This window comes from Mercenaria mercenaria, chromosome 15 (assembly GCF_021730395.1).
Source record: "Mercenaria mercenaria strain notata chromosome 15, MADL_Memer_1, whole genome shotgun sequence".
NCBI classification, from domain to species: Eukaryota; Metazoa; Mollusca; class Bivalvia; order Venerida; family Veneridae; genus Mercenaria; species Mercenaria mercenaria.
This window is the reverse complement of record NC_069375.1, coordinates 14,448,506-14,473,957: the sequence shown is the minus strand read 5'-3', so window position 1 is coordinate 14,473,957 and position 25,452 is coordinate 14,448,506. Positions and strand designations below refer to the sequence as shown.

The 25,452-nt window shown below is 33.8% G+C and overlaps 2 protein-coding genes across 2 annotated transcripts; one reads left to right on the top strand and one right to left on the bottom strand.

Annotated features, from left to right (window-relative positions):
• Nucleotides 1-250: 250 nt before the first annotated feature.
• LOC123547153 (proprotein convertase subtilisin/kexin type 4-like) lies at nucleotides 251-18,221 on the bottom strand. Its single transcript, XM_053524602.1, has 14 exons — nucleotides 17,904-18,221; nucleotides 16,131-16,229; nucleotides 14,545-14,643; nucleotides 14,083-14,220; nucleotides 13,720-13,814; nucleotides 13,265-13,353; nucleotides 12,179-12,384; nucleotides 11,722-11,913; nucleotides 9,645-9,745; nucleotides 8,828-8,934; nucleotides 7,681-7,795; nucleotides 4,333-4,525; nucleotides 3,444-3,549; nucleotides 251-2,944 (listed from the first exon to the last, which is right to left on the bottom strand). Exons 1-14 carry the CDS (start codon nucleotides 18,117-18,119, stop codon nucleotides 2,463-2,465), a joined length of 2,238 nt encoding a protein of 745 aa, XP_053380577.1. The 5' UTR covers nucleotides 18,120-18,221; the 3' UTR covers nucleotides 251-2,462.
• A 3,284-nt stretch (nucleotides 18,222-21,505) lies between these two features.
• On the top strand, nucleotides 21,506-23,240 carry LOC123560072 (uncharacterized). The gene is made up of 3 exons (XM_045352335.2): nucleotides 21,506-21,775; nucleotides 22,490-22,575; nucleotides 23,061-23,240. The coding sequence occupies exons 1-3, from the start codon at nucleotides 21,580-21,582 to the stop codon at nucleotides 23,238-23,240; spliced, it is 462 nt and encodes a 153-aa protein (XP_045208270.2). The 5' UTR covers nucleotides 21,506-21,579.
• The last annotated feature ends 2,212 nt before the right edge of the window (nucleotides 23,241-25,452 follow it).

Genomic DNA, 25,452 nt, shown 5'->3' with positions numbered 1-25,452 from the left:
GAACTAAAATGTACCCTTGAAAGAGATCATAATGCCTCGATATATTACCTGAGCAACTGATATAGTTTCAGTTCATCACATGAGAGCTTATAAAATCATCATAAATCCGATAATAATCTTAACATCAACCTCATAAACTGTCAATGAAATTACATGAATTCCCCCAAACACACACACAAACAAGGGAAAAACAAATTCCCTGCTAGTTTTATCCGTATGGCCTATAGTTTTACAACATGTTCATAATCAGTTTATCGAATTTCAAGGGAGACAACACTTTTAAAAAAGGTTCCAGTGTAATAAAAATTTGTCCTGCTTTTACAACAGTCTGTATTCTTTACAAGAAGAGGCATAAAATTTATTTTCCTGCAAGTTACGCTTAAACTGAAAGTACTTTCCAATCAAACAATTAAAAAAATGCGCGGATGAAAATATCAACTTATGGAACAGTATTATTCAACATAAACATTTTAACATATTTATGATTACATGAAGAAGTTATAAACATTCGAAAAGATGATAAAAGAAAATGGATTAAGGTGTAAGCAGAGAAATATGGAAGAAGGGAACATAATGTTCATCAAATGAAAATATATATCTTTATATGAAAAGCATAATTAACTGAATTTCAAAACCTGAAATACATTAAAATCGTATGGTAGCACTGATCATGTTCCGTGATATTTTATATTATATTGTTATACTTTAGTGTTGCCGTCGTCTAGAATTAAACGTATCTCTTAGATACCGGTCAAAAATATATAAATAGCTGTGGTCAACAGATACTTTCATGTAGACTATTGTAATGACACTGAGGTAGCTGTTCTAACAATGATGCAATGACTCCGATCCACTTACAGATACAGCCATCCTTTTTGCGACCAGCACGCATCCGCGCAGTCTGCTCAGGATCCATGTTGGTCGCTAATCATTTCTCTAATTGCAATAGCCCTTGAAAACGAACAACTTGGATCCTGACAAGACTTCGCGGATGCGCAGGCTAGTCTCGATCCATGCTGGTCGCAAATGCACTATGGTGGTTTTCTCATGGCACGGCTAAAATAGTAGATATATTACTTAACCACGAAATTCAATTACATATTAATATCGTACAGGTCTCGATACAAGATAAAATCTAAAACACACATGTCTTAATATATCTAAAACAGTAATGCAGATAATAAATTACTACAATCATCATTTAACTTGCCCTGATATCTAAACATTGGAAGACGAAAGACATTTTGGGAAACAAAAATACAAAGCAATCAATTTTCTCAAGCCAGATAATATACAGTAGAAACAATAGTTAATTCATAACACAGTCAACAAAATAGTTTGAAAAATACCTAAATTAATGCCATTTACACGTCACACTCTAACAATGAACATTTAATTTATGCATAATATGCTTAAGATAAATGAGGTATAAAACATGAATGTATAAATATGGTAAAATGATTCCATTAAAGCTCTTGTACACTGATATATGCACGTGCCAAATACCTTTTGTATCTTTACTTGTTTGAAACGGGGCGTATCACAGTCTGAGGTTCCGACTAGATGATATTGTAAACACAAATTAGTCGCTTTTAAGGAGATAAAAAATGCCCTTAGCTGAGACAATGCACGATCTAACGTTATTTTACCAACATATTTATAAGAATGTGCCGGTAAGGTGAATGAAAGATATGTCTTTCTTAACATGGGCTAGATGCCTTAAATCTACTGCCAATAGGCACATATCTGCAACAAATTTGGTATAGTGGCTTCTTTTCTTCTCATTACAATTTGATAGTTTAGTGAAGTGTATTTGTATATTTAGGTTTACTTTATGATAAAAATACGTTTTAGATCATAGACACGTCCATTACGTAACAACACAACCTAAAAACAAATGTTTTCATAAAATGCCATGGTATAATAGTAATAGAATACTGCATCAACATTCCTCTTCACAATACAGATTTTGTCAAGGTAATTCTATTAAGTAGTTGCTTTACAACAAGTTATGAAATGTTACTATAAATTGTTGAGTCTTTTTTCTCCCCCAGGCTTCGAATATATCCCGTACTGTTTGTCTTGTGTAGATAAATATTTCTGAACGCTGAATAAAAAACCTTGAGCAAAATTTTGTTGAATTGGATATAACGCAATCAAAATGAACATTCTGCCATAGAAAGTATCTACAGATATTATTCATCTAACAGATCACTATATAACTCACTCCAGGCCTTAAAAATGCTCTTTTGATTGTGGTTTAAGAATTCCATTAGCATCTTGCAACAACTAGAAGCAATACTAGTTTGAGTTATTTTGATGATCATATGATACTTTATCTGGTTTAAGTCTTCCTCTTCACCATCAATATCTTCAGCCGGGCTCTCTTGTACTGGCTTCTGTCGAAGAAAGATTTCACCTGCCAGAGGAGGCAGGAGTCATTTTGAAGGTTATATGATATTTCATGTCTTATTTAATTCTTCCTCTTCCCCTTCTATATCTTCAGTTAAATCTTCAGATGCGCTCTCACTTCTCGACTTCTCTCGTAGCAGGCTTACCTGCCGATGGAGGCGGGTGTCATTAACACGCCGAGGAGAGACGGGGTCCGGTTTCTTTGTCTTTTTCTTAGCGGGCTTTCCGAACGAAGAAACAGGTCCATGAGTACCACCTCTCATAAAAATGAACACTAATATTCCACACATTATAACTATACCCACAGGTAAAATAACGATTACTGCTATATTTGTCTTGTGTTCTTCAACAGTGTTAGCAGTTTTCGTTGGAGAAGATTCCAATGGTGTTGTTTTAACAGCAGCAGTACGAATGTTTTCAGCTGACTTGTCACTTTTACACAGAGTTTTAACGGACCCATGTCCGGTATTAGTAATGGACCTATTATGAGTTCCATATAGTATTAATGAACTAGTATTCAAGCGTATGTCACCTGAAAAAAATACAAGATACTCATAAGCTTGTTTTATGCATTCACAAGAAGCACAATGTCAATGTTTTAGTGCTCTATTTACGCAAAATGTTCAAGAAATAAACAAAACCTATATACATATATTAGATAACCTGTGTCAGATACACTACTGAAATCATTGGAAAGTAAATAATGACGAAGAATAAAATGATATTGCTTAACCTTTACCATGATTGATTTCTAAAATGAACTTGTTCATCTTTCAGTTTGGATAATACCATTAACTGTTAAAAGGGGTGCTTACCAAAAAGATACTAACTGAATAGCAAACAGTGCAGATCAAGATCAGACTGCACAAATGTGCAGGCTTATCATGCTCTACACTGGTCGGAAAGGCAGAATCAGTCGTTTTCAGCATAAGGGTTAAATGTAATAAACGTCCTGTTGTCGTAGACCTTTTAATATGTTCTAATTCTGAAGTAGTAACTTAGAATGGTAGCATTTTGTATTTTCTACTTACTGCCCGACAGCTTGGACTCAACGGTTAATATCCAGATTCCAAAAGGAATTTCGTCCCAAAAACTCACAGACACCAGTTTTGCCTCTTTATAAGTGGTTGAAGTACCCTACAGAGAGTAAGACAAAAATGCAAAAAAATATTGAAGGCCTAAATCTGTGGTAAATGTTATATTTAGAAATAATTAGAAATCCATATATTGTATAATGATCTCAAAATCAAACGTTGTCAGTGTATTAAGTAGTCATTTATTTATCATTTCATTTCATTTCATGTCTACACATATCAAATAATTAAATATAATCTTCTGACCTCCAGATCGTACAACAACAAAAACAAGAGCTGTCACTATTAGTGACAAATGCCCCCGAAGCGTGCCCAAGAATGATACAGTTGTCTGCGCAAAATAAATAAAAAAATAAATAATGACATTGACCTTGACACGAGACTTAGTTACTGGCAGATTATTTGTTATTGAAACACATGATAATTTGTTGAGTTGTTTGTACTAATTCTTCCATTAAAGAGTATACAGGAGGTATACTGCCTTAATTATAAAGCTTTATTTTCAACAGTCGTTAAGTAAGAATTCCTCTGTGTAGTATTGGTCGCGAAAGTAGGAAATATTTTATTGCCGAGGCAGCCAAAGTTCGATTCTCGACTCGGGACAGTTTTTTCTTCTTCTTGATTTCGCATTTTTAAGATAGGTAAGAAACAAAAATGAACGTTCAAATGTTCATACTGTGACCAAACTTCAAATTTAAAGAAAGATCATTTTTAGCCAAAATCTGGAGTCCGGTCCCTTTAACTATCAAATCGTCGCATGAAATTATGAATACATGAAATACATTTCTGTATGAGCAGTGGCACGCTTTCATGTATTTAAAAATACCTGGCTTTTCTGAAAGTCCATCACAACAGAACGAGTGCCACTGGGAGATATCAGCTCCATAAATATATCATCTGTGGGTGTACCGATTTCCACCAATACAGACACATGCTCTATGGTAGTCAAACAATGCTGACCTCTCAAAATATCACAGCTACTACAAAACTTCACTGTTCTTGTGAAGGCATTGACAACTCTGAAACAAATGAAACTAGAGCTATCACTAAAGATGATACGTATTTCAACTTAAAACCTTGTTTTAAAATGTTGCCTTTTCTTTGCACTACCCATGGTAATTCAAGTTTTACACTACACATGGTAATTCAATGTCATTTAATTCCCCGGAGTTGGTTCTTGTTCTCTTTATTTCACTTTGTCGCAACTAGAAATATATCGTTATAATATATTATAGTTGTCAAAAATGCATAAGGGTAAGGACAAGAAAGAAGATAACTTTATTATTATTCAAGACAGATTTCTTGTGCTATTCAGTTGATACTTTTCAATTTGTCATTGTATCATGCAACATTGAATGTCCTTTGGTGAGTTTAACGTAATTATCTAACATGATAAAAACACATGAACAATAAAGTAAAACAAGATACAATGTTCTAATGTTGTATGGTTCTCTGCTTTCTATTTTATACCGTTGCCATTATTCTTGTGCTTTCCGACCCTCTTATTAAAATGCATCATTATATCATTTTAAGTCAAACTTCCTTTTCTTAATTTTCTTAATTTGAACAAGAGGACCATGATGGTCCTGAATCGCTCACCTCTTCCAACATGACCCAGTTTTGAGTATGACGTCGTTTTTTCTATTATTTGACATAGTGACCTAGTTTTTGAGCTCGTGACCCAGTTTTGAACTTGACCTAGATATTATCAAGATAAAAAATCTGACCAATTTTCATGAAGATCCATTGAAAAATATGGTCTCTAGAGAGGTCACAAGGTTTTTCTATTATTTGACCTATTGACCTAGTTTTCGAAGGTACGTGACCCTGTTTTGAACTTTACCTAGATATCATCAAGGTGAACATTCTCACTGATTTTCATGAATATCTCATGAAAAATATGGCCTCTAGAGAGGTCACAAGGTTTTTCTATTTTTATACCTACTGGCCTAGTTTTTGACCGCACGTGACCCAGTTTCGAAACTGACCTAGACATCATCAAGGTGAACATTCAGATCAATTTTCATGAAGATCCATTGAAAAATATGGCCTCTAGAGAGGTCAAAAGATTTTAATAATTTTAGACCTACTGACCTAGTTTTTGACCGCAGTTGACCCAGTTTTAAACTTCAACCTAGATATCATCAAGCTGAACATTCAGACCAACTTTCATACAGATCCCATGAAAAGTATGGCCTCTAGAGAGGTCACAAGGTTTTTTATTATTTGACCTACTGACCTAGTTTTTTATGGCACGTGACCCAGTTTCAAACTTGACCTAGATATCATCAAGGTGAACATTCTGACTAATTTTTATGGAGATACATTCACAAGTATGGCCTCTAGAGAGGTCACAAGGCTTTTCTATTTTTAGACCTACTGACCTAGTTTTTGACCGCACATGACCCTGTTTCGAACTTGACCAAGATATCATCAAGATGATCATTCAGACCAATTTTCATACAGATTCAATGAAAAATATGGCCTTTAGAGAGGTCACAAGGTTTTTTCTATTATTTGACCTACTGACCTAGTTTTTTAAGGCACGTGACCCAGTTTCGACCTTGACCTAGATATCATCAAGATGAAAATTCAGACCAACTTTCATACAGATCCCATGAAAAATATGGCCTCTTGAGAGGTCACAAGGATTTTCTATTATTTGACCTACTGTCCTTTTTTTTTATGGCACGTGACCCACTTTCGAACTTGACCTAGATATCATCAAGATGAACATTCTGACCAATTTTCGTGAAGATCTCGTGAAACATATGGCCTCTAGAGAGGTCACAAGGTTTTTTCTATTTTTAGACCTATTGACCTAGTTTTTGACTGCACGTGACCCAGTTTCGAACCTGACCTAGATATCATCAAGATGAACATTCAGACCAACTTTCATACAGATCCCATGAAAAATATGGCCTTTAGAGAGGTCACAATGTTTTTCTATTATTTGACCTACTGACCTAGTTTTTGACGGCACGTGACCCAGTTTCGAATTTGACCTATATATCATCAAGGTGAACGTTCTGACCAATTTTCATGAAGATCTTGCGAAATATATGGCCTCTAGAGAGGTCACAAGGTTTTTCTATTTTTAGACCTAATGACCTTGTTTTTGATGGCAGTTGACCCAGTTTCGAACATGACCTAGATATCATCAAGATAAACATTCAGACCAACTTTCATACAGATCCCATGAAAACTATGGCCTTTAGAGAGGTCACAAGGTTTTTCTATTATTTTACCTACTGACCTAGTTTTTGATGGCACGTGACCCAGTTTCGAACATGACCTAGATATCATGAAGGTGAACGTTCTGACCAATTTTTATGAAGATCTTGTGAAATATATGGCCTTTAGAGAGGTCACAAGGTTTTTCTATTTTTAGACCTACTGACCTAGTTTTTGATGGCACGTGACCCAGTTTCGAACATGACCTAGATATCATCAAGGTGAACATTCTGACCAATTTTCATGAAGATCTTGTGAAATATATGGCCTCTAGAGAGGTCACAAGGTTTTTCTATTTTTAGATCTACTGACCTAGTTTTTGATGGCACGTGACCCAGTTTCGAAACTGACCTAGATATCATCAAGATGAACATTCTGACCAACTTTCATAAAGATCCCATGAAAAATGTGACCTCTAGAGTGGTCACAAGCAAAAGTTTACGGACGGACGCACGCACGCACGCACGGACGACGGACGACGGACACCGCGCGATCACAAAAGCTCACCTTGTCACTTTGTGACAGGTGAGCTAAAAAACCAAAGCAAAGTTACTCGGATCTAAACATTCTCTCACCGGAAACTATAGGTGTATCCAGTTACATTATGGCTATTCATTATCCAATATATTTCTGCTACATATTATAATAATGAACACTCAACTACAAACATATATCCCAGACATTTAGCACATAACCAGGTGCATATGGCAATTTGTAGAAGATGGAACGGGATTTCAAACGAAGTATAAACCATATAATAAATTATACTAAGAGTACGTGGTGTTGGTATATACAACAAAGTTATATGTAAGTATGTTGTCATTTGTGTCATCAAGCGTATATAAACCTGATGCAACATATACGCCGTGCTTTCTAAAATTACATATAACTAAACAGGGCGTTACTGTTTGAACGATTTCACTCTGTGTACTGAACTTACTTTGGTTCATATGGCTGAAGTTTTGTCTCAATCAGTGATGAGACTGGTGTATTCTTTTCTGATAACGAAACAAATTTGTCCGCGTTAAGCAATCCAAAGCCAAACATCTCGTGGACTATATAAAGAAAAGGTTATTTATGTTTATAATAAAACTGAAACCACTAGCACATGTATATCAATTAGAATTCAATGCGTTACGCTATACTGTCCTGTACAGAAATTTAAGTATTTTATATCTAATTGTGATATATTGCGAAACCTGCCACTTTACAGTAAATTTACATTCTGTATATTGTAGACAATTAAAGTATCATTTTACATATGCTCTAGTTCAATATATTCGTCAAATGTTAAAGTATTCTATGATACAGGTGTAATATGTAAATCAACTTTTAGTTTACGTCTAAAGCGTTGTATTTCATATGTACACATCAATCAAGAAATATGTTAAAGTAACAGTCTCACATAACACATACCGAGAGGTTTTGTACTTAATATTTAGCACAATATTTAAGTTTTAGCAAGAAATATCAGATTTTAAGTTCTGTATCATTACACTAGTGTCCAGAGGTAAGACTTTAATACCATTTTTTATCAGTCTGTAAGTTTGTCTATTTGTTTGTCCGTCTCTACTGAAGATATTATCGTTATTTCTGTCATTTTAGAATACCTAGTATTTATCTGTTTTACGTAGATCTTAATTTTCACACATTAGTTAGCTCGACGTGATTTAATGTTATTTACTAACCTCTGTATATTTCAGGTGGGACAAGTTTATCTTTGTATAGCATTCTTATCTTTACAATTTCACTTGGGAACAACCACTTGCTATCCGGTCATTAATTTATCAATACCATAAATTATATCTGATATTTACATTTTGGTAAAGAAAATGACATGTACCAACTGAAATATTTCACGAAATACTCCAAGATAACCTTTGGGTAAATAATACACCAATTCCGTCACATTGGCTATTTAAGATACACTTAGTCACAAAATTGGTCAACAGTCCAATGACAAATGAGTATTGAGACAACAAACTGATTGTCAGATATTGAATAGCTAGTACAAAAGTAGCAAAGTGTAAACGTATATATATTTAAACAGGGACAATAATTTTTTCCCCCATTTTACATATACTTACAGTAGAGACCGGCACCATTTCTTTTAAATGTCGCAGCCACTTTGATGCCTCTTGTACCCGAAGCTTTCACCAATAAATGTTGAATATCTCTTACTGACAGGCTGGGGCTGTAAATACAGGTATATGATATCAAAAGTAAGCCATTGTTCAAAACATCTTTTTATAACGCTCAATAAATATTACCAAGTACCTTATGATTTAATATCGTATCTGGTTTGGACGTTAAGATTTAAGATAAACAAATTAAGATATCGTTCACATTTGAGATAAAAATACAACAGGTACGATGTGAAAACAAAGATATATATTCACGATATCATATATTGTAAGTTTTTGACAGTTTAAGTGTGCGTTTGTTCATTACATTAAGCCCTCCATGTGTCTAAAAGATAACTCGCATTATTACTTTAGAATAGAAGGGCTAGGTAACAATTATTATTAAATCTAAGATCAATCTATATAACAACTTAAAAATAGTGACAAAGCCTTGTAGAAGTGGTAACAGTATCAAAACACGACCATGTCGAGGTTACAAATGCGACTCAAGAACACCGTGATATCATGAATATATAGTGTAGATTTAAAACTGAAGCAATGCTTGTTATTGATATGTCTACTGCTAAGCACCTTGGAACATGTGGAACGCACATAAAACACGAAATGTATAAAATGTGACATCTTTATGAATAAAACAAATACACATTAACACAGATTAAATGGCATTATCAAAACGAGTATTCATACATGATCGATTAACGAAAACATGACAAAATGCTAGGTAACAAATATTTTCTCAACTAAAATGAATTGAACGTACTTTGCCTCAAGACCTAGTCCAATTATTCCAGCAACTTGGGCAACAGCTGCAGAGTAACCTTTAAAACTCGAGATACATTTGTTGTAATGTGATGTTGTTATCTGAAAAAGTAAAAGTATAATTATATTTTCACTACTCTCCTTAAGATGGGTCAATCTCACCTTAGGAAAATGTGGCCTTTTTGTAGAGATTTCAAAAGAAAAATATGTTTCACGAATAGAAATAGCAGTTGAAGAAATCTTTCTAATACAGTAAAGCTGCGGTGATCTTATTGATAAGGCTCCTGGCCCGCAGTCGGGAAGTCGAAGGTTCAACCTGTCTAAAGAGACGGGACTTGGTACTGATGGTGAGCCGTCAGCTAGTAAAATACTGGTTACCGATTGCCTTTTCTGCCTGGTGCCTGACATTAACAAATAGGAATCGGAAAGTAACGCTATTTAATATATGTAGGTTTCTCATAAGCCAACATGGCTTGCCCTTTCAGTAGGGGTGACACTATAATAAACAAACGCTTTACTATTTACTTTACTTACAGTAACATCAAACTATCTATATCCAGCCTTTCAGCTCAACAATTAACAAATTAATGAAACTAATACAGAAGGGTATGAACAAACATGTTTTCAACATGTTTACAGCTAGTACTGCTGACAGATGTTCATGATAAGGACTTAATTGTTTATTCAGTGAAAAATGTAAGATATGGTGAAAGACGTTTTGATCTTTCATATAAAATGAACAGGTTTTCTCTTGTCATTCTTAATTCTTTTTAATCAATTTTTCGACGTCCCGCACCTGTTAAAATATGTTTGACAAAATTACCTTATATCTTACACTAGTAATGAAATAGTTCGCCGAAAATAAATTTAATAATATGCAATATTTCAATCAATGTCTAAGCAATACACTCAATAAATGGCTCAATATAATTTATTTTCTGAAAACACACTGTTACATATAAACATTGGAATGTAATGGTGATATGACAGTACGACAGTCCAACTAAGAACTTGACCTTGCGTCTGACCCTGTTTGGTGAGCTTAACTAAAGTTATTTAAAGGCTTTTATATGGTTTGCTTTGACGGCCCTTTTTCGTAACAATATGAACAAGTTTGAGAGCAGAGTAATACAAGAATGCTGTAGACCAAGTTTTGAGAAGATTCATCAATTGTTTAATGAAAAGAAGGCATTTAAAGTCTTTCTGTTTCCAGCGCTGGTGGCCTCTAAGACGTCAACCGGAACTATATGAACAAATCTGAGCTAGGTTTATGAAAGAATGCTGCAGATCAGATTTGGTTCAGATCTACAAGTGCTTCATGAGAAGAAGTATTCTATTGTTTAGGTCTGACAGCCTATAATCTAAAAGGGCCAAGCTAAACCGTTTATATTGAGAGGTGTATGCTAGGATGCTTCTGACCAAGTTTAATGTAATTGTGACTGGTAATTTTAGACGAGATCAGTAAACATAATGACGATGGATGACCACAGCCGGACTATCCACCTAAACCAGCAGCTAACTTGTTACTATACAATCTAAGATAGATCAAATTAAAAAAAAGTACCTTTTGGTGCAATTCTAACGGCTTACGGTCAAATACCATATTAACATTCTTGCTTTATATCAGACTAGTAGATTTGTTTTACGCACAACGGTATAAATAACAAGTATCATTATAACTGCCCTCCGTTCCATAAACAAAACATTACGTTACGCTACCGACAATAAAACTAAACCGGAACACTGCATTAGCGTTCGCCCTAAAATAGTTTACCGGCGTAGTAATCTCGTGTTTTTGTTCGCCTTAAAATGTTTTCATTTTACCGACGTAGTAATCTCGTGTTTTGTTTAAACTTGGTTTTAAATGACCAAAATGTATTTCGACGTCTGAAAGGCATTATTAAAGAAGGATTGAATCACATACTGTATATATGCATTAGCTGGCAATGTTAAGTTAGCATGCTACTTATGGTGAAACAAATAGAAGTCTCACTGCCACTCGTCTCAACACTCGTCTACTAACATAATAAAGTCCGCTAATGTATATTTAATTGTTATATAAAATATATTAGACTTACCACACTCGAAGAAGTAAGACTATTTCCGTCTCCAAGACCAGAAGTGAGTACGCTTGCATCCTTTACAGAACCACTGTGAACAGTTCCATTTACACCAAACATACCAACAGCAATAGTGTGAATATTGTTGGAGAGCAGGTTGCCTGTGGGACCTGCAGGTACTATGTACACAGCTCCTAACCCGTGCCTTCCCTGTAGTCATAAAGGACTTCCTTGGAACAAAGCATAAATTGGTAAGGACTAAAACAGCCTTCGATCCTTTTACCACACTAGATTTTGAAATATTTTAAGTGAAACAAATGCTTACGTGTATAAATGTGTCTATAAAAATAATTTGTTTACATATTTTCAAAATACCAATTCTTCAGAGTTTAAGTTTAAACCCTACTGATTTGTGTGCAGGCATTTTCAAATGTACGGGAAAAAAATCAAAGTTCTGTGAAATATTATTGAATACCATTTTGGCACCATGTGCTATCGCTTCTCTTGTAGCAAGATCGAGAGAATCAAATGGTGCTGATGGTGTCCACGCGTTGACGTATATATCTATGTCATCCAGTCGATGTGTAAGTGCTTTAGAGACAATGTCAGATGCAGTTAAATGTCTTAGTATAGGTGTATGTGGTGGTTGAGCAACCATACGCACCGCAAACATCTTTATTCCTGTCATTAAAAGCAACGATATTCAAATAACTATTACTAAAGACTGATGTAAAACTTTAAAGAATGTTTTACATACACTGTATATATAAGAGACGTTGACTGAATTATAGGTCATATAGCAATTTTCCAGCTTTGATTGTGGGGGAAGACACCAGGTGTACCTCCGTGCATTAATTCATCACGGGCGGGCACATGGGTAGAACCACCGACCTTCCGTCAGCAAGCTTGATAGCTTCCTCAAATGAAAAGTTCAAGGCCCCGAGTGAGGCTACAAACTAAATGTTTTACATGAAAAGAAAGCAAACATCGTAAAGGACAATAGTATATTTGCTGGTTGAACCCTGCAGCGTTAATGTCATGTTATTTGATAATATAATCACTTCTCAGGTGTAAGATGAGTGACAGCGCCTATCCGCAAACACGAGTCACTGACCTTTCGGTGACGATGTCTCTACTTTTAACTTGTTTTTGTCCGAACCGTTTACATGTATATCTTTTATGTACATGCATGTTGTATTGTATCGTTATCCCACACACTTTTATTATACTTACTTCACAAGTAATTATAATAAATTTCTTTGAAAGTGTATATTAAGATTGGTAAACGAAGCTTCCGTCCACGGTATCTTTCTAGAACAGCATATTATTGTCAGTAGCTATAGCTGCTTTAAATGTTCTCAATTCTTTCTGGGCTTCTATTATTACATTTTGTCTCTAGAAGCAAAAGTACCGTAAAGTCAAAGCGTGAAAGTATAAAGAAGGTTACAGACAATTCCTCTTTCATCCCAGTATAAAAAAGTCAATAGTTCTACCTTAGTAACCTGTATTGTTTTTTGTTTTTGTTTTTCAGTTAGATTAATTGACATCGCCGCTGACTTACCTACTACACTGCTGTCGTATGAGATTCCAGCACTACAGATACCATTGCCTCTTTCAGCTGCTAGAATTCCGGCAACTCTGTTTCCATGACTGAAATAAGTGACAAGATTGATTTCTGTTACGGCTATAAATATACTCGTACAAACGTATATATGCTATTTGACGAGTACTGTTTACGACAATGAAGTAAGTTCAAGCCTGACAGAATATCCCATGGGATTTTTCTAATTGACAAAATGAGTACTAAGATAAACAAACACTTTGAATAGAAACTAGCCTTATAATTTAGTGTACAAGAATACTTACACCTTGTTATAATGTAATAAAGTACAGTTTGATAATATCAAAATATATGACATAACATTTGTTGTATTAGAAAATATGTCAGTTTTAAATAACATGCATCAGAATGATATTTATAAAAAAAAACACAATGTAAACGGCGTCAAGCCTTACTCGGTAAATAGCAACGCTTTCTTCTGGCTGCGCTTGAAGACTTCAGGTGTTACATCTGACTTGTCAGAAACAAAGTTGAAACTAAGATTCGGGTTCTAAAAGAAATGAAAAATATATCAGTGCTTGTATACATTTTAGAAACATATTAAATGTGCTTCGGATTTTATTACTTTGGAATATTTTACATGTTTTATATCAAGTAAACCGAAGCAAATCGATGCAAATCGAAGCAAATAAGAAATAACAACTTCTCAGTCTCATTTTAACATTTAAACATGTTAAAAGCCATTTCATTTTTTTTTTTTTGTATTTAATATGTTAAACAAAAAGTAGAACATTACATATACAAACATTTTATCTTACCGTATTTTTCCGCAAATCCAAAAGTTGTTCTTCTATTCCTACACCGGTAACAGCAAAGGTGACCCCTTTACCGCTATGCCCACGTGACCATACTTTTGAAATGTCCATACCATAGTTATGCTCAATGTTTATATTTGACTGCAAGATTGACACATACTCATAGTTAGCTGATACCTCAAGTAAGCAGCATAAAAACTGATCGACAATATAAAGGATGATGCGAACTAACGATCTGATTGTGCTGGATCCATCAACATGATCAAAATATGGATGTTCACTATAGATAGATACTTTAAAATTCGTACAAATACATGATTCATTCATAGAAATCGATAAGGAAAAATCGCAATGATCACCTGCGTTCGAGATATTTGACTAAGACTTCTTGTTTTCATTAATTACATGTATTTCAAAAACAAGTACAACTTAATAAAGGGATGATAGCAGCCGAATATAACTTACTAAATGTACGTTTTCAAATGCATCTATATTGGTACCTTTTCCCGGGTCCCATGGTTGCAATGCATTTTGATACATTCTTACTGGCTCTGCATCAATTATCTGTAAGAGGTTTTAAAGATGAATACTACCATTTCAATAGTGTCTTCCGATGAGTGTTTAAAAAATAAATAGGTGATACTTTAAATGCAGTAAATTAAAATTTCGACACACAAAATCCAAATTCCGAAATACGCAAATCAAATGTGCGACTTAACTTGTTCGAAATTTCAACTTATTTGTTTTTAATGTCGATTCAATACTTTGCCTCCCTATCCGCAAAATTTGGATGTCCGTCCGTCTGTCAAAGGTCAAAACTGTTGATAAATATGTTGTTTTTTTTCATTACTTCAACGAGCTTGTAAGCCATTTTATTGACTCTTACTGACTCTCAGATAGTTAACATACTAAAGTATTGACACATCTTCTTGTACGTTCTTGTTATGTGAGTTCTAAATATGTAACAGGTATCTGCATATATCACCCTAAATACATCCATATACGTTCTTCCCTGGCCTCAAGAATTACTTTAAATTTCAAACAGTAGTCCGAATATAAACCATATGTTTATGTATATTATGTGTATATTTTTCGGTCACAAGGGTCCGATCCAGGTCGAAATCGTCCAAGATATAGACAAAATATTTGAACGCTGCCCGGTCACCCAAGATAATCCGGATTATTCCCCTCCTTCAGTGTTTTCCAGTCGATCCTGGTCTCGAACAGTATCCAGGGCCTAAACCTACATGTTCGTATGGTTTACTGGTATACCTTCTTCCTCTAGGGGTCAGAATTATGTCAAAACATTGTTATAATAATGATATTTTTAAAGTGCGAACACTACCCGGCCATCTTCTGTGACCATTTGAGGCTAACTACATTACCAGATTTTAACCAATTCCTGTGTACACATCTATGTTCGTATACAGTAAATTAAAAGCACAAATTTCGAGTTCAGTAGAAACTGTGAGTAAAAATGTGGAATTTAGAGTTATAAACGTAAGTCGAAATTTCGTGTTAGTATGAGTTACTGAAGTCGAAATGACAAGGTGATTAGTTAGTATGTCGAGATTTCGATTAAGTTAGTCAAACATTCTTGCTAGTGTGTCGAAATGTCAGGCAAGTACGTCGAAATTTCGAGTTTATTCACCTGGCAATAATGCTCTAATGAACCAGTATGTTTAATAAACCGCCATAAACGTTTTTGACGCAGCGAACATTTCAACGGAGCGTCATACTATACGGTTTTCCTTGACAACGCCAGGTAAAATGAACATTTCTTTTCCGACACGGTTACGTATGAAAGGAAGCACTATTACCGCAAACTGCTCTTTGGAGTTATAAATGTCATAGAAAATTGACTTCAATAATATAATATATTATATGTCTGATATATCAAAACTACAAATGATGATTAAAATGAAATTGATAATTATGGCATACGCACAAAACATATTATCATTCATCAACATTTTTCTGTTGTGAAGAAAATATGGGTCATATTTATTCTTTAGCGACAAAAGGTGAAACCTTCACAATTAAAATGTTACCTCATTTAGAAACACATCTAATACTGTTTGGCAAGCTTCTTGTAATGTCTTGTTGCCTTGGTAACTTATATATTCGAATATATATGTTGAAGGTGTAATCTGAAATTGAAAATTCATTTTCTGATAAACATCTGTCTTTGTAGGGTCTGAGTTATAAATGTTGTCAGGTAATTATTATACAGTGGCACAAAATAATCTTTCTTTGAGGGCTCAGTGCGAAACTATTGTAACTACGAACAAGGTACAATAGTTTCGCACCGAGTCCATGGCTTGTTATCTTGAAGTTAGTAATTTTGGTTGCGCAGGCGGCAGTCAAGGTTATACCATTACATGAATTTTCGTTACACCTTGACTAAAGAAAGCAACAGAATGTCAGAACAACAGAACAAAATAAAAACCTTTTACCGATACCACACGCTAATCTATCAAAACTCAAGTTTTCAGGAAATATCAATGTCAAGGAGCACAAAATATTAATCAAATGCAAATTATTAATGAATAGCATATTTAGCAGTTATCTCACGTATATACAGCTATTCAGTTACGATATGAAAGAGAATGATGATAAAATATAACCAGGTACACAGTGTGCTATAAATTCTATACCCTAGTTTTATTGATAATACTGACTTTAAATAATGTATTGGAAAAATCACATTAAAAACTGACACGAATGCAAACGACCTGTTTTCCTGCACTAATTAAAGTAAAAAACCTGTTAATATATGAAAAGACTCGTAATTACGCGGTAATATTATATTTTCCTTTTTCTCTTCATCCTTTGTACAGATTTACCAGGAGGACCTTAATTAAAACGAGATAATAATATGTTAACATACATTCAATGTGTTGAAACAGTGGTTTTGTCTAAGCGTGTTAAAATAGACAAACGTTCACCTCTTTTAAATATTTGGTATCAGTAGCATTGTATCATACCACTGACCTGAATGCTGGACATGTATTCATAAACCTCAAACAATTGATCGTATAACGCATATTATTGATTCGGTAAAAATGTGTCATATTTACGCGTAGCGCACAATAAACAATTTAATTAACTAATCGATTAATAGCTTTAATTTGAATAGTATGCGGTTTCAATCAGATGTTTACTTCTTCGTTACTTTATGATCTAAGGTAACATATTTCGTAGTTTAATATTCACCAGTCGAGTAATATATGCATAACGTGTGCTATTTCTTGTTTGTAATTTACTGGTGCTTAATTATTCATAGCAAAGTCTTTCACTCGCAATAAGTTATGCTTATCCTCTGATCACTCATTTATCAAAGTTTACTAAAGTATATCATGTATACAGTATTATTGCTACTTTTTAAAGTCTGCATATCAGTACTGCTAATGTATTTTGCAGCATTTACTATATTTACGAAAGCGTTGTGTAGTAAGAGAAAGGATGAAGTGATATAAATAAGAAGATAGAATCTAATATACATCACAAAGCTACGTTCTTGATGTAGAGATGATGGGTGGAATGCCGACAGGTATCTAAATCCTCCGTGCACCTTATATTTAACAGTAACAAAACGCGCTAAGACAAAAATATATAGCCTAATTGTCGAGATAAAAAATATCTAGTTGAATATATAACGTCTTTGTCAATGTTTGCATATTGAATCGATTTAATAACTTGAAAATATGCTGTACCGACAATGTAAGTAAAGTAGGAAGGTATGTCAGATAATTATACGAGTATGCCTAATTCAATATATATAAAAAAACTCTAACCGCCCTATTTCAGCCTTCTATACTTACCTCATGTAGCAAACTAAAGTCGTACTTCTGTAAGAGTGTAAACAAAGCCTGCTTATTTGTAGTGTTTACTGTAATCACGGCCCTATTAAGTCTTTCAAAATCATTTTCGGCTAACGCTAAACAAGAATTCAAAATTACAATAAAAATAAGCAATATAATCCACACAGGCATATGCTTATTATCCGTCAAATATCCGCTAATAAACTTTCCTCTCATGTTTCTGTTTATAACGTTATAAGTATGCTAGCAAAACAGCCGTTACACACTACTCTGTATTATCAATATCCCGCCAGTGAAGTTCGTGACCTCAATCGGCCTTGAAAATGAAATGTATACACACATGCGCAGAATAAAGTGTGTCAAATGTTATAAATAGAAATTATATCGATTACGGAAAATACACAAGTGTTAAAAATAGAAATAACGGATAATAACGATAACATGAATTACTTTTATTTGTGCACCTTTTTAAGTTAAATTATATTCAAATTCAAAAGATAAAAGCAAAAATAAAAGATATGTTAAATCATTACGTTAACCGAAGTCACAATCTTATCGAATTAGTATTTGAACAGGTGGCGTGCTGTAAATTCAGATACTGTGAAATTGTCTGATTAATGTTTGGCCTACCTCATAGCAGTAATAGTATTTGCGATATTGACATACCCATATTAAGGAGGTTATAGATCGTTCCAAGGCAATATGTCCCGTCATACAACTTGCTACTTGTCAATTTCCTTTCTCTTAGCTACCCGGCCTTTTTTTTACCAATCCAACCCCATTCCCCCATTTTTAAATCGTCTTTAAAGTGAGACGAACAGAGCTTTATTTAATTAGCTATATATGCACCCATTAGGTAACGACTTTTTATCCATACTATATACACGTTGGGTTTTATACATGAAACTATTCACGTTTTCCATCGTCTGCTAACTATTTTTGTCTCCAGTTCCCGGGTAGTTATTTTACCGCGTTTCTTCTTGCAATTCACGATTTTCTCATGTTTTCAGGGCACTCTTTAAGTGATTGATAACTGATAATTCTTCACTCGAGGTTGAATATTTGACAGCATAACAAGTATTTTGAGTATTTGTTTATTCCCTCCCACCCAGTTCTAGAGAGATTATTCAGGCCAGACATTACGGCTTCTTTAAGTTCTTATAGAAAATTAAGGTTCACAATTACGTATCTTAAACGTATATCCATATATTTATGGGTTTGTAAGCATAAACAGTTGCTACTGAGTAAATAGTCGATCATTTATTAGAACATTAAAGGCAGATATACATTTAACATTTGGTTTTGCTGAATTTAATTTAAGAATATTTTGATTCTTCATGCCAGATGATATCTACATTTAGAAAAGTAACGTCCACAAGTACGCATTTAATTTTGTATCTATATATTTTATGTTGTGTGTTATTCTTTCGTTATCAAATGGAAATTGTCGTTATCCTTTATTGAGCTAGTTTTCATTACATTTTGAATTTTATGTCGTTACTGATGAACACCGAAACATGTTTAACAAATAGATGTAAATAGAAATATTAGTATTAGTTTTGTTTTGGATATTTTTGTTCTAACTCGAAAGAATGTTCTGTTTTACACGCTATACAATTTTTGTTTTTTGATTTAGTTGTTGTTCAAAGAAGCTGAGAGAGACCTGAGTGGCCATCTTATATGCTGTTTAACTATTCTAGATTAAATGAATTCAAGTTAGTACATCGGGCTATAACAGAAAATACATGTTTACCGTTAAGATTTTCATGAACATCTGATTGTATTTTGCCCTAATTTTTTTATAGTATGTTTTCAGGCCGAGTGGTGTACAAAGATAAGATAACCGCAATTACCACACTTCAACATGTACCAACATGGTGAAACTTCACTCATTTATAACTTAGTCCGTAATTTCAAGATGCAAAGTTATAAATACGCCGCCAATATCGTAGGGTAATTTTAATAGCAGTAGATGTAAATCTCTGTTTTACTTAATATACTGTCGAAATGTCTGCTTCATTTTGCATGTAAAATCATTATTATTAAACCCAACATTATTTTGACATCCGATCCAAGAAAATACAAAGACACTCATGTAGGCAAGACGTCTATGAGATAATCCTGAGAAAAATGAGGAGAAAGGGGTGACAGTGAGCAAATTGTATTTATTTAGATATGATCAATTAATGTATATTTTGAATAATTACAATCTTTTCTTTAAATGTCGTTTTCACTAGCATACAACAATAGGTGAAAATGCCGTTACCTCTCATTGTTGATATGCGAAGGAGTGCCTAACTAGCAGTACGATTACTACAAGAGAGATAACCATCTGAATACAAATTCCAGACGTATCATAGCAGTAAGTCCCCATGTGAGTAGATATACGAAATGTAAATGAGCCGCTCCGTGAGAAATCTACTACATGTAGTTTAATACACCAGTCAACGTGCGCGTTTCACTGGTCACAGTTCCTGATTTAAAATAAACTAATTCAGAACAATACAGTTGCAAAATGCAGATGAAAATGGGGTTATGTTTTTTTTAAATGTTCACATGGATTTGTCAGACATGGAACCTAATTTGCGACCAGCATGGATCCAGACCAGACTGCGCATGCTGTTCGCTTACGGTTTCTCTAATTGCAATAGGCTAGTCGCAAATGCACTATGTTGGTTTTCTCATGGCGCGGCTTATTATATCGGTTATTACAATACTGAAAACTGAGGGAACAATGAGCAGCATTAAAAAAAATTACATAATCATGACCAAAATGTTTGTTTTTTTTGGGGTTTTAAGTTTGAAGGTGAAGGTCATATGAGGGTCAATTTCATTTATATAAAAGGGCAGTTTGTATTCTTTTGTGAAGAAATATATACATATTTTGCAAAAGATACTGAATATATTTCGCAAATAAAACTGAAATAACAGAAATCTTATGTCCGAACTAACTGGAAATTAGATACATAACATTGGCCTGAACTACTTACACAAATATTCATGAGCCGGTAAAGAAACTAGTGTATTTCCTAGCCCCCTCTCCCCTCCCCCGTCTCATTTCATGCAGAATATATTCTAGCAGCGCAAAAGACTTAATAAAGTACAATTTCTACACAAATAGCGCAAAAATGAGAAAATTACAACTTTTTTGAACGAATTACTGACCTTAATCTTAGGAAACTTATGAGTTTGATATAATTACGCATCACTGCTCGAGCATTTTGAACATCCCCTTTTAGGGACGACGTTAAACAAAATAACAATCCCATAAATCCTTACAATGGTATCTTTTGGCCTACAGCAAAATATTTGTTTCTTCACGCTTTGTTTATATTTCTTCAATTTAAGTTCAGATTTAGATTAGGTTAGCGACGCACGACTAGCAAATGATCCTCTTGTAAGCAAACACTTTCATTTGCGAGGTTTCAATTTCTTTCGTCAGTTACAGATTGTCATTGAAAAGAACTGGGCTCTACTTCTACCTTAATAAAATCAATCCACTTGTTCTGGAATAATCTTACTGTTGAAATTTAACAAAGGAAATCGATATGAACATCATTGTGTATAATGAAATTAATCAATTTTTCTTCTTTTCGCTTTTATTTCTCAGTTTTCAAACAGCTTTAACAATTGTTTTTACGAAGTTTGGGCGAAATTTGATATTTGATGGTTTTCAATGTGTGGCAGACAACCTCGTTTTTCAAGCAGAAAATGTTTCAACATCTCTGGCGTGCACAAAGATTTGCAAAAAAAAATATATTCAGTGTGTGATGTCATACTCCATCAACCGGATCTACTCACTTGTATCGGCTGTGCTGGAATTTACCATTTCGCTGAAGTCCTACCTGGCTCCACCTACTTTGCACGGTCCAGTAAGTTAAGAGACGGTCTGCGTCTTTTCTTATTTTATTCACATTCAGTGATTTCATTTTATTCTGTCGGAATAAAACTTTATGATTTATACCAAAACACCAAATCAGATATCTTCCGGGATATTTCATGTACGATTCTTGGATATCAAATGTAAAGATAAATGTAATTTTTTATCTGCACTTTGGATTTGGATTTTGACAGAAACAACTATCACAAAGTCCTCAGGAATAACATTTTCATATTTATGATTTCATTTACGTTACTTTTTTAACTTAAAATGAATATTTCTGTTATTTAAACAAAATGGTGCGGACTTGCCGCATTGTGAACCAGATCCAGCAGTTACACAGTTTTACTGACGCTTGCTCGGTGAGTGGCCATTATGAATTGTCATAACCGAACTGAACATTTTATCTTGGTGTTGAGGACAACGCGACTACTTATATAACATCAGTTTTGAATTGTTTAGAATTATGTCTCCTCAAAAATTCGCCTGACAAATACGATAGCTTGAAAATCAGCCACAGAATTTTGAAGTAAATAGGCTCAGACTTTACAAATACCAACTGTAGTTCGAAACTCACACGCGGACTTTTAAAGTAAATAGGCAAATTATTTATTGCGTCTTCAACTTACTGTTATTTGAAATTTTTAAGTAATTTGGCCAGGAATGTAAATGATTGTTGAATTCATTGGAAAATGTTTCCTTACAGCTGGAAAAGGCCACCAAGACTGGATTGGTCACGGAAACAGCTATTATTACTTCAGTCCGGATAAGAAAAACTGGAACGACTCTTTGGTATGGTTTTAATTTAATATTAAACAAGAACTCCATAATCTTTTTATTTTAAATAACCAATGAAACAGAAGTGAGAACATTCTGGAGTCTCAATTTTGCGCAATATGAAAAAAGTCTCACACTTTCTAAAAGTTTATGTATCGACATTAGAAAACTATTTGTCCATTATCGAGTATATTTATGACTTGATGAACCTAATATACATATACACATTGAAAGCGCTTCACAGTAATGAAATAAAATAAAAATGAGCTTGTAGCGTTATATGTCATGAAAAAAAACAAAAAAAAAACAACTAACTTTTATATATAATGCTTCTTTGTATTAGTATTTTTGTTTTATTTCGTTTTTATCTGATCCAAAATTAGACATATTTGAATGCTTTTTTTAAGAGTTTAACCGTTTAGTAGTTGTCACTGAAAACGAGATAGATCTAATATAATTAGATCATAAAGTTAAACCTAAATTTGACGTAATGTTTACAGGCGGCATGTAGAAAATTGGGCAGTGATCTTGCCGAGGTAAATGATGCTACAGAAAAAAAGTTCTTGGTGCTTAACAACAATGATAGACGTAAGCATAAAGTTTTCTTATCCCAGCTTATAATAAAATGTTTGAAATCAGGACTAGAATATTATATACCTTATTTTACAGTCAACAGATAAAAAATGAATTACTTTAGTTACATGAGTTATATCTAATTCTTCAATTACGCGGTTAAAGAAAATTGAGATTGTTATAACACAAGTGCTTTTGATATCAATCTTGTGAGATATTGCTGTAAGATGGATTTACTATTGGTAACAATTGCTATTGGTGACAGTTGCTATTGATAACAATAGTATCATGCGACGCTTTCCAGAATTATTACTGGCCCATTCATTCCTCAGCATCATTTTATATTTTGGTAACTTTTTGTAAGTTGTGGTTCTTGCTGTGTTTTAAGATTTGTTAATAAGATATCAAGCCAGCTTGAAATATATTCATATGAATTTAAAAGAAGGTAACTTTTACTTTTTTCCTCCAAGTGGTGCGTAACCACCAATATTTAGTATAGAAGAATGTAACTGACAGCAATACAACATACAGCGAATAACATTTCTTCAGGATATTGGATCGGGCTGATGGACAAGGAAAGGAATGGCACATATGTCTGGATATCATCCGGACAGAGTCCTACTTTCACTTCTTGGAGCCCGGAGAACCTTCTAACGGGAATCCCGAATACTGTGGTTCGTACCATAGAAAAGACCACAACTACACGTGGAACAACCACAATTGTTTATATGAAAAGCATTACATTTGCGAACGTACATTTCCTGAGTTCTGAAAACAACCTTGTTTTAAGTTCAATGTGGGTTTTCGGTCACTATCACACCACAGTTTCAAACATTGTTACGTTTTGCCGTAGTTTTGAAGTCGTCACCTTATTGTTATACTGAGTGTTGTCTTTTACATTTTAAGAAGAAAAAAACACCGAGGTCTTAACATCAGTCATTTCGGCTTTGAAATATAAAAACAAAACAGGTTGAAGTTGTTCATAAAATTTTCTTGATATTTTAAGGCATTTTAATTGAATAGTTTAAGGGCAATTTAATTTTTTAATTTGGAGATAGCTCAAAGATAAAAAGTTGTTTTCACTATTAAAATGTGATTGGACATAGCTTACAATATCATTAGAACTAACTTTTAGTTTTCAGTTTTGCAACTGTTTATGATCACAGATGTATAGATGTTTTTTTATTTAACCATTCCAGCACAATCAGCTGCAGATTTTTCAGTATAACTGGATAACTGTTTAAACCAAGAAAGTGTTTGCTATCTGATAAATGGCTCATCATGTTCAAATGCACTTAAAAGGTATACGTTACCGGGTCAAAGACACGTTTGACACGTTGTGTAAAATGGATCAGAACTAAATTTTCATTTTGAATTGTATGTTGTGTATCAAGATATTTCCTTTCTTCCTTATATCCTTCTCTGATTCATTTATTCAATAAAAAGTTCTACATATTTTTGAGTTTTACATTCTTTCAAGCTTTCATGTAATCTGAGTAATCATATGTAATTATGATTACATTGACTGTATTTATAAACAGGAGTAATCATATGTAAAGTCTGTTCCATTCCAAAGGTTTACCCCAACTTTGGAGTCATATGACAAAACTACGACAATTACCGGCAAAGTAAACATGGTTTGATAAACTAAAAAAAAGTCACCCTCGAGAAATTTAACGATTTTTTTCTGCTTTGCCAAATATCCAAATAAATGACAAATTTATATTTTCAACGGCAGTCTCCCATTGTAATTTCTTGTCGCCATTGGAGTTTGCTCTCTAAATTTGAAGTATTGAGGGAAAATTCTCGTGAATTTTATCGGGAGCGACTCAAAACTCATTTCGTTCACAATTCCCTACAAGTGAATGCATGAGTGAAATGAAATTTTGTGTTTAAAAAAAACATGTTATTTAGATCTAGAAAAAATGTAAATTGACTCACTTTTAACCTATCAAAGTTGTAAACACTCCAAAATTCTTCCAAGTCTTCAATAGCTCTATCCAATCCTCAATGAATCAGTTGTAAACAAACAAGCTCTTTTACACATCGATGAAATTCAGGCATCAATCGCACCATGCCCTTGAAACGATGACTTGTTCAATTTAACATCATTTCCAAACGCATGGTTCAAAGATAACCTGTATTTTAGCATCCTTAATGAAGTATTTACAGTCCGCCACATATCCAATTTCTTTCACAATGAACACAATATTCACCCTATCGAGTCCCGGTTGTGTATGCTTCTTTTTCTTTGAAAGAAACTTATGACGTATGAGATAAATGACGTAGTATTGCTGGCACTATGCAGATTTATATGAG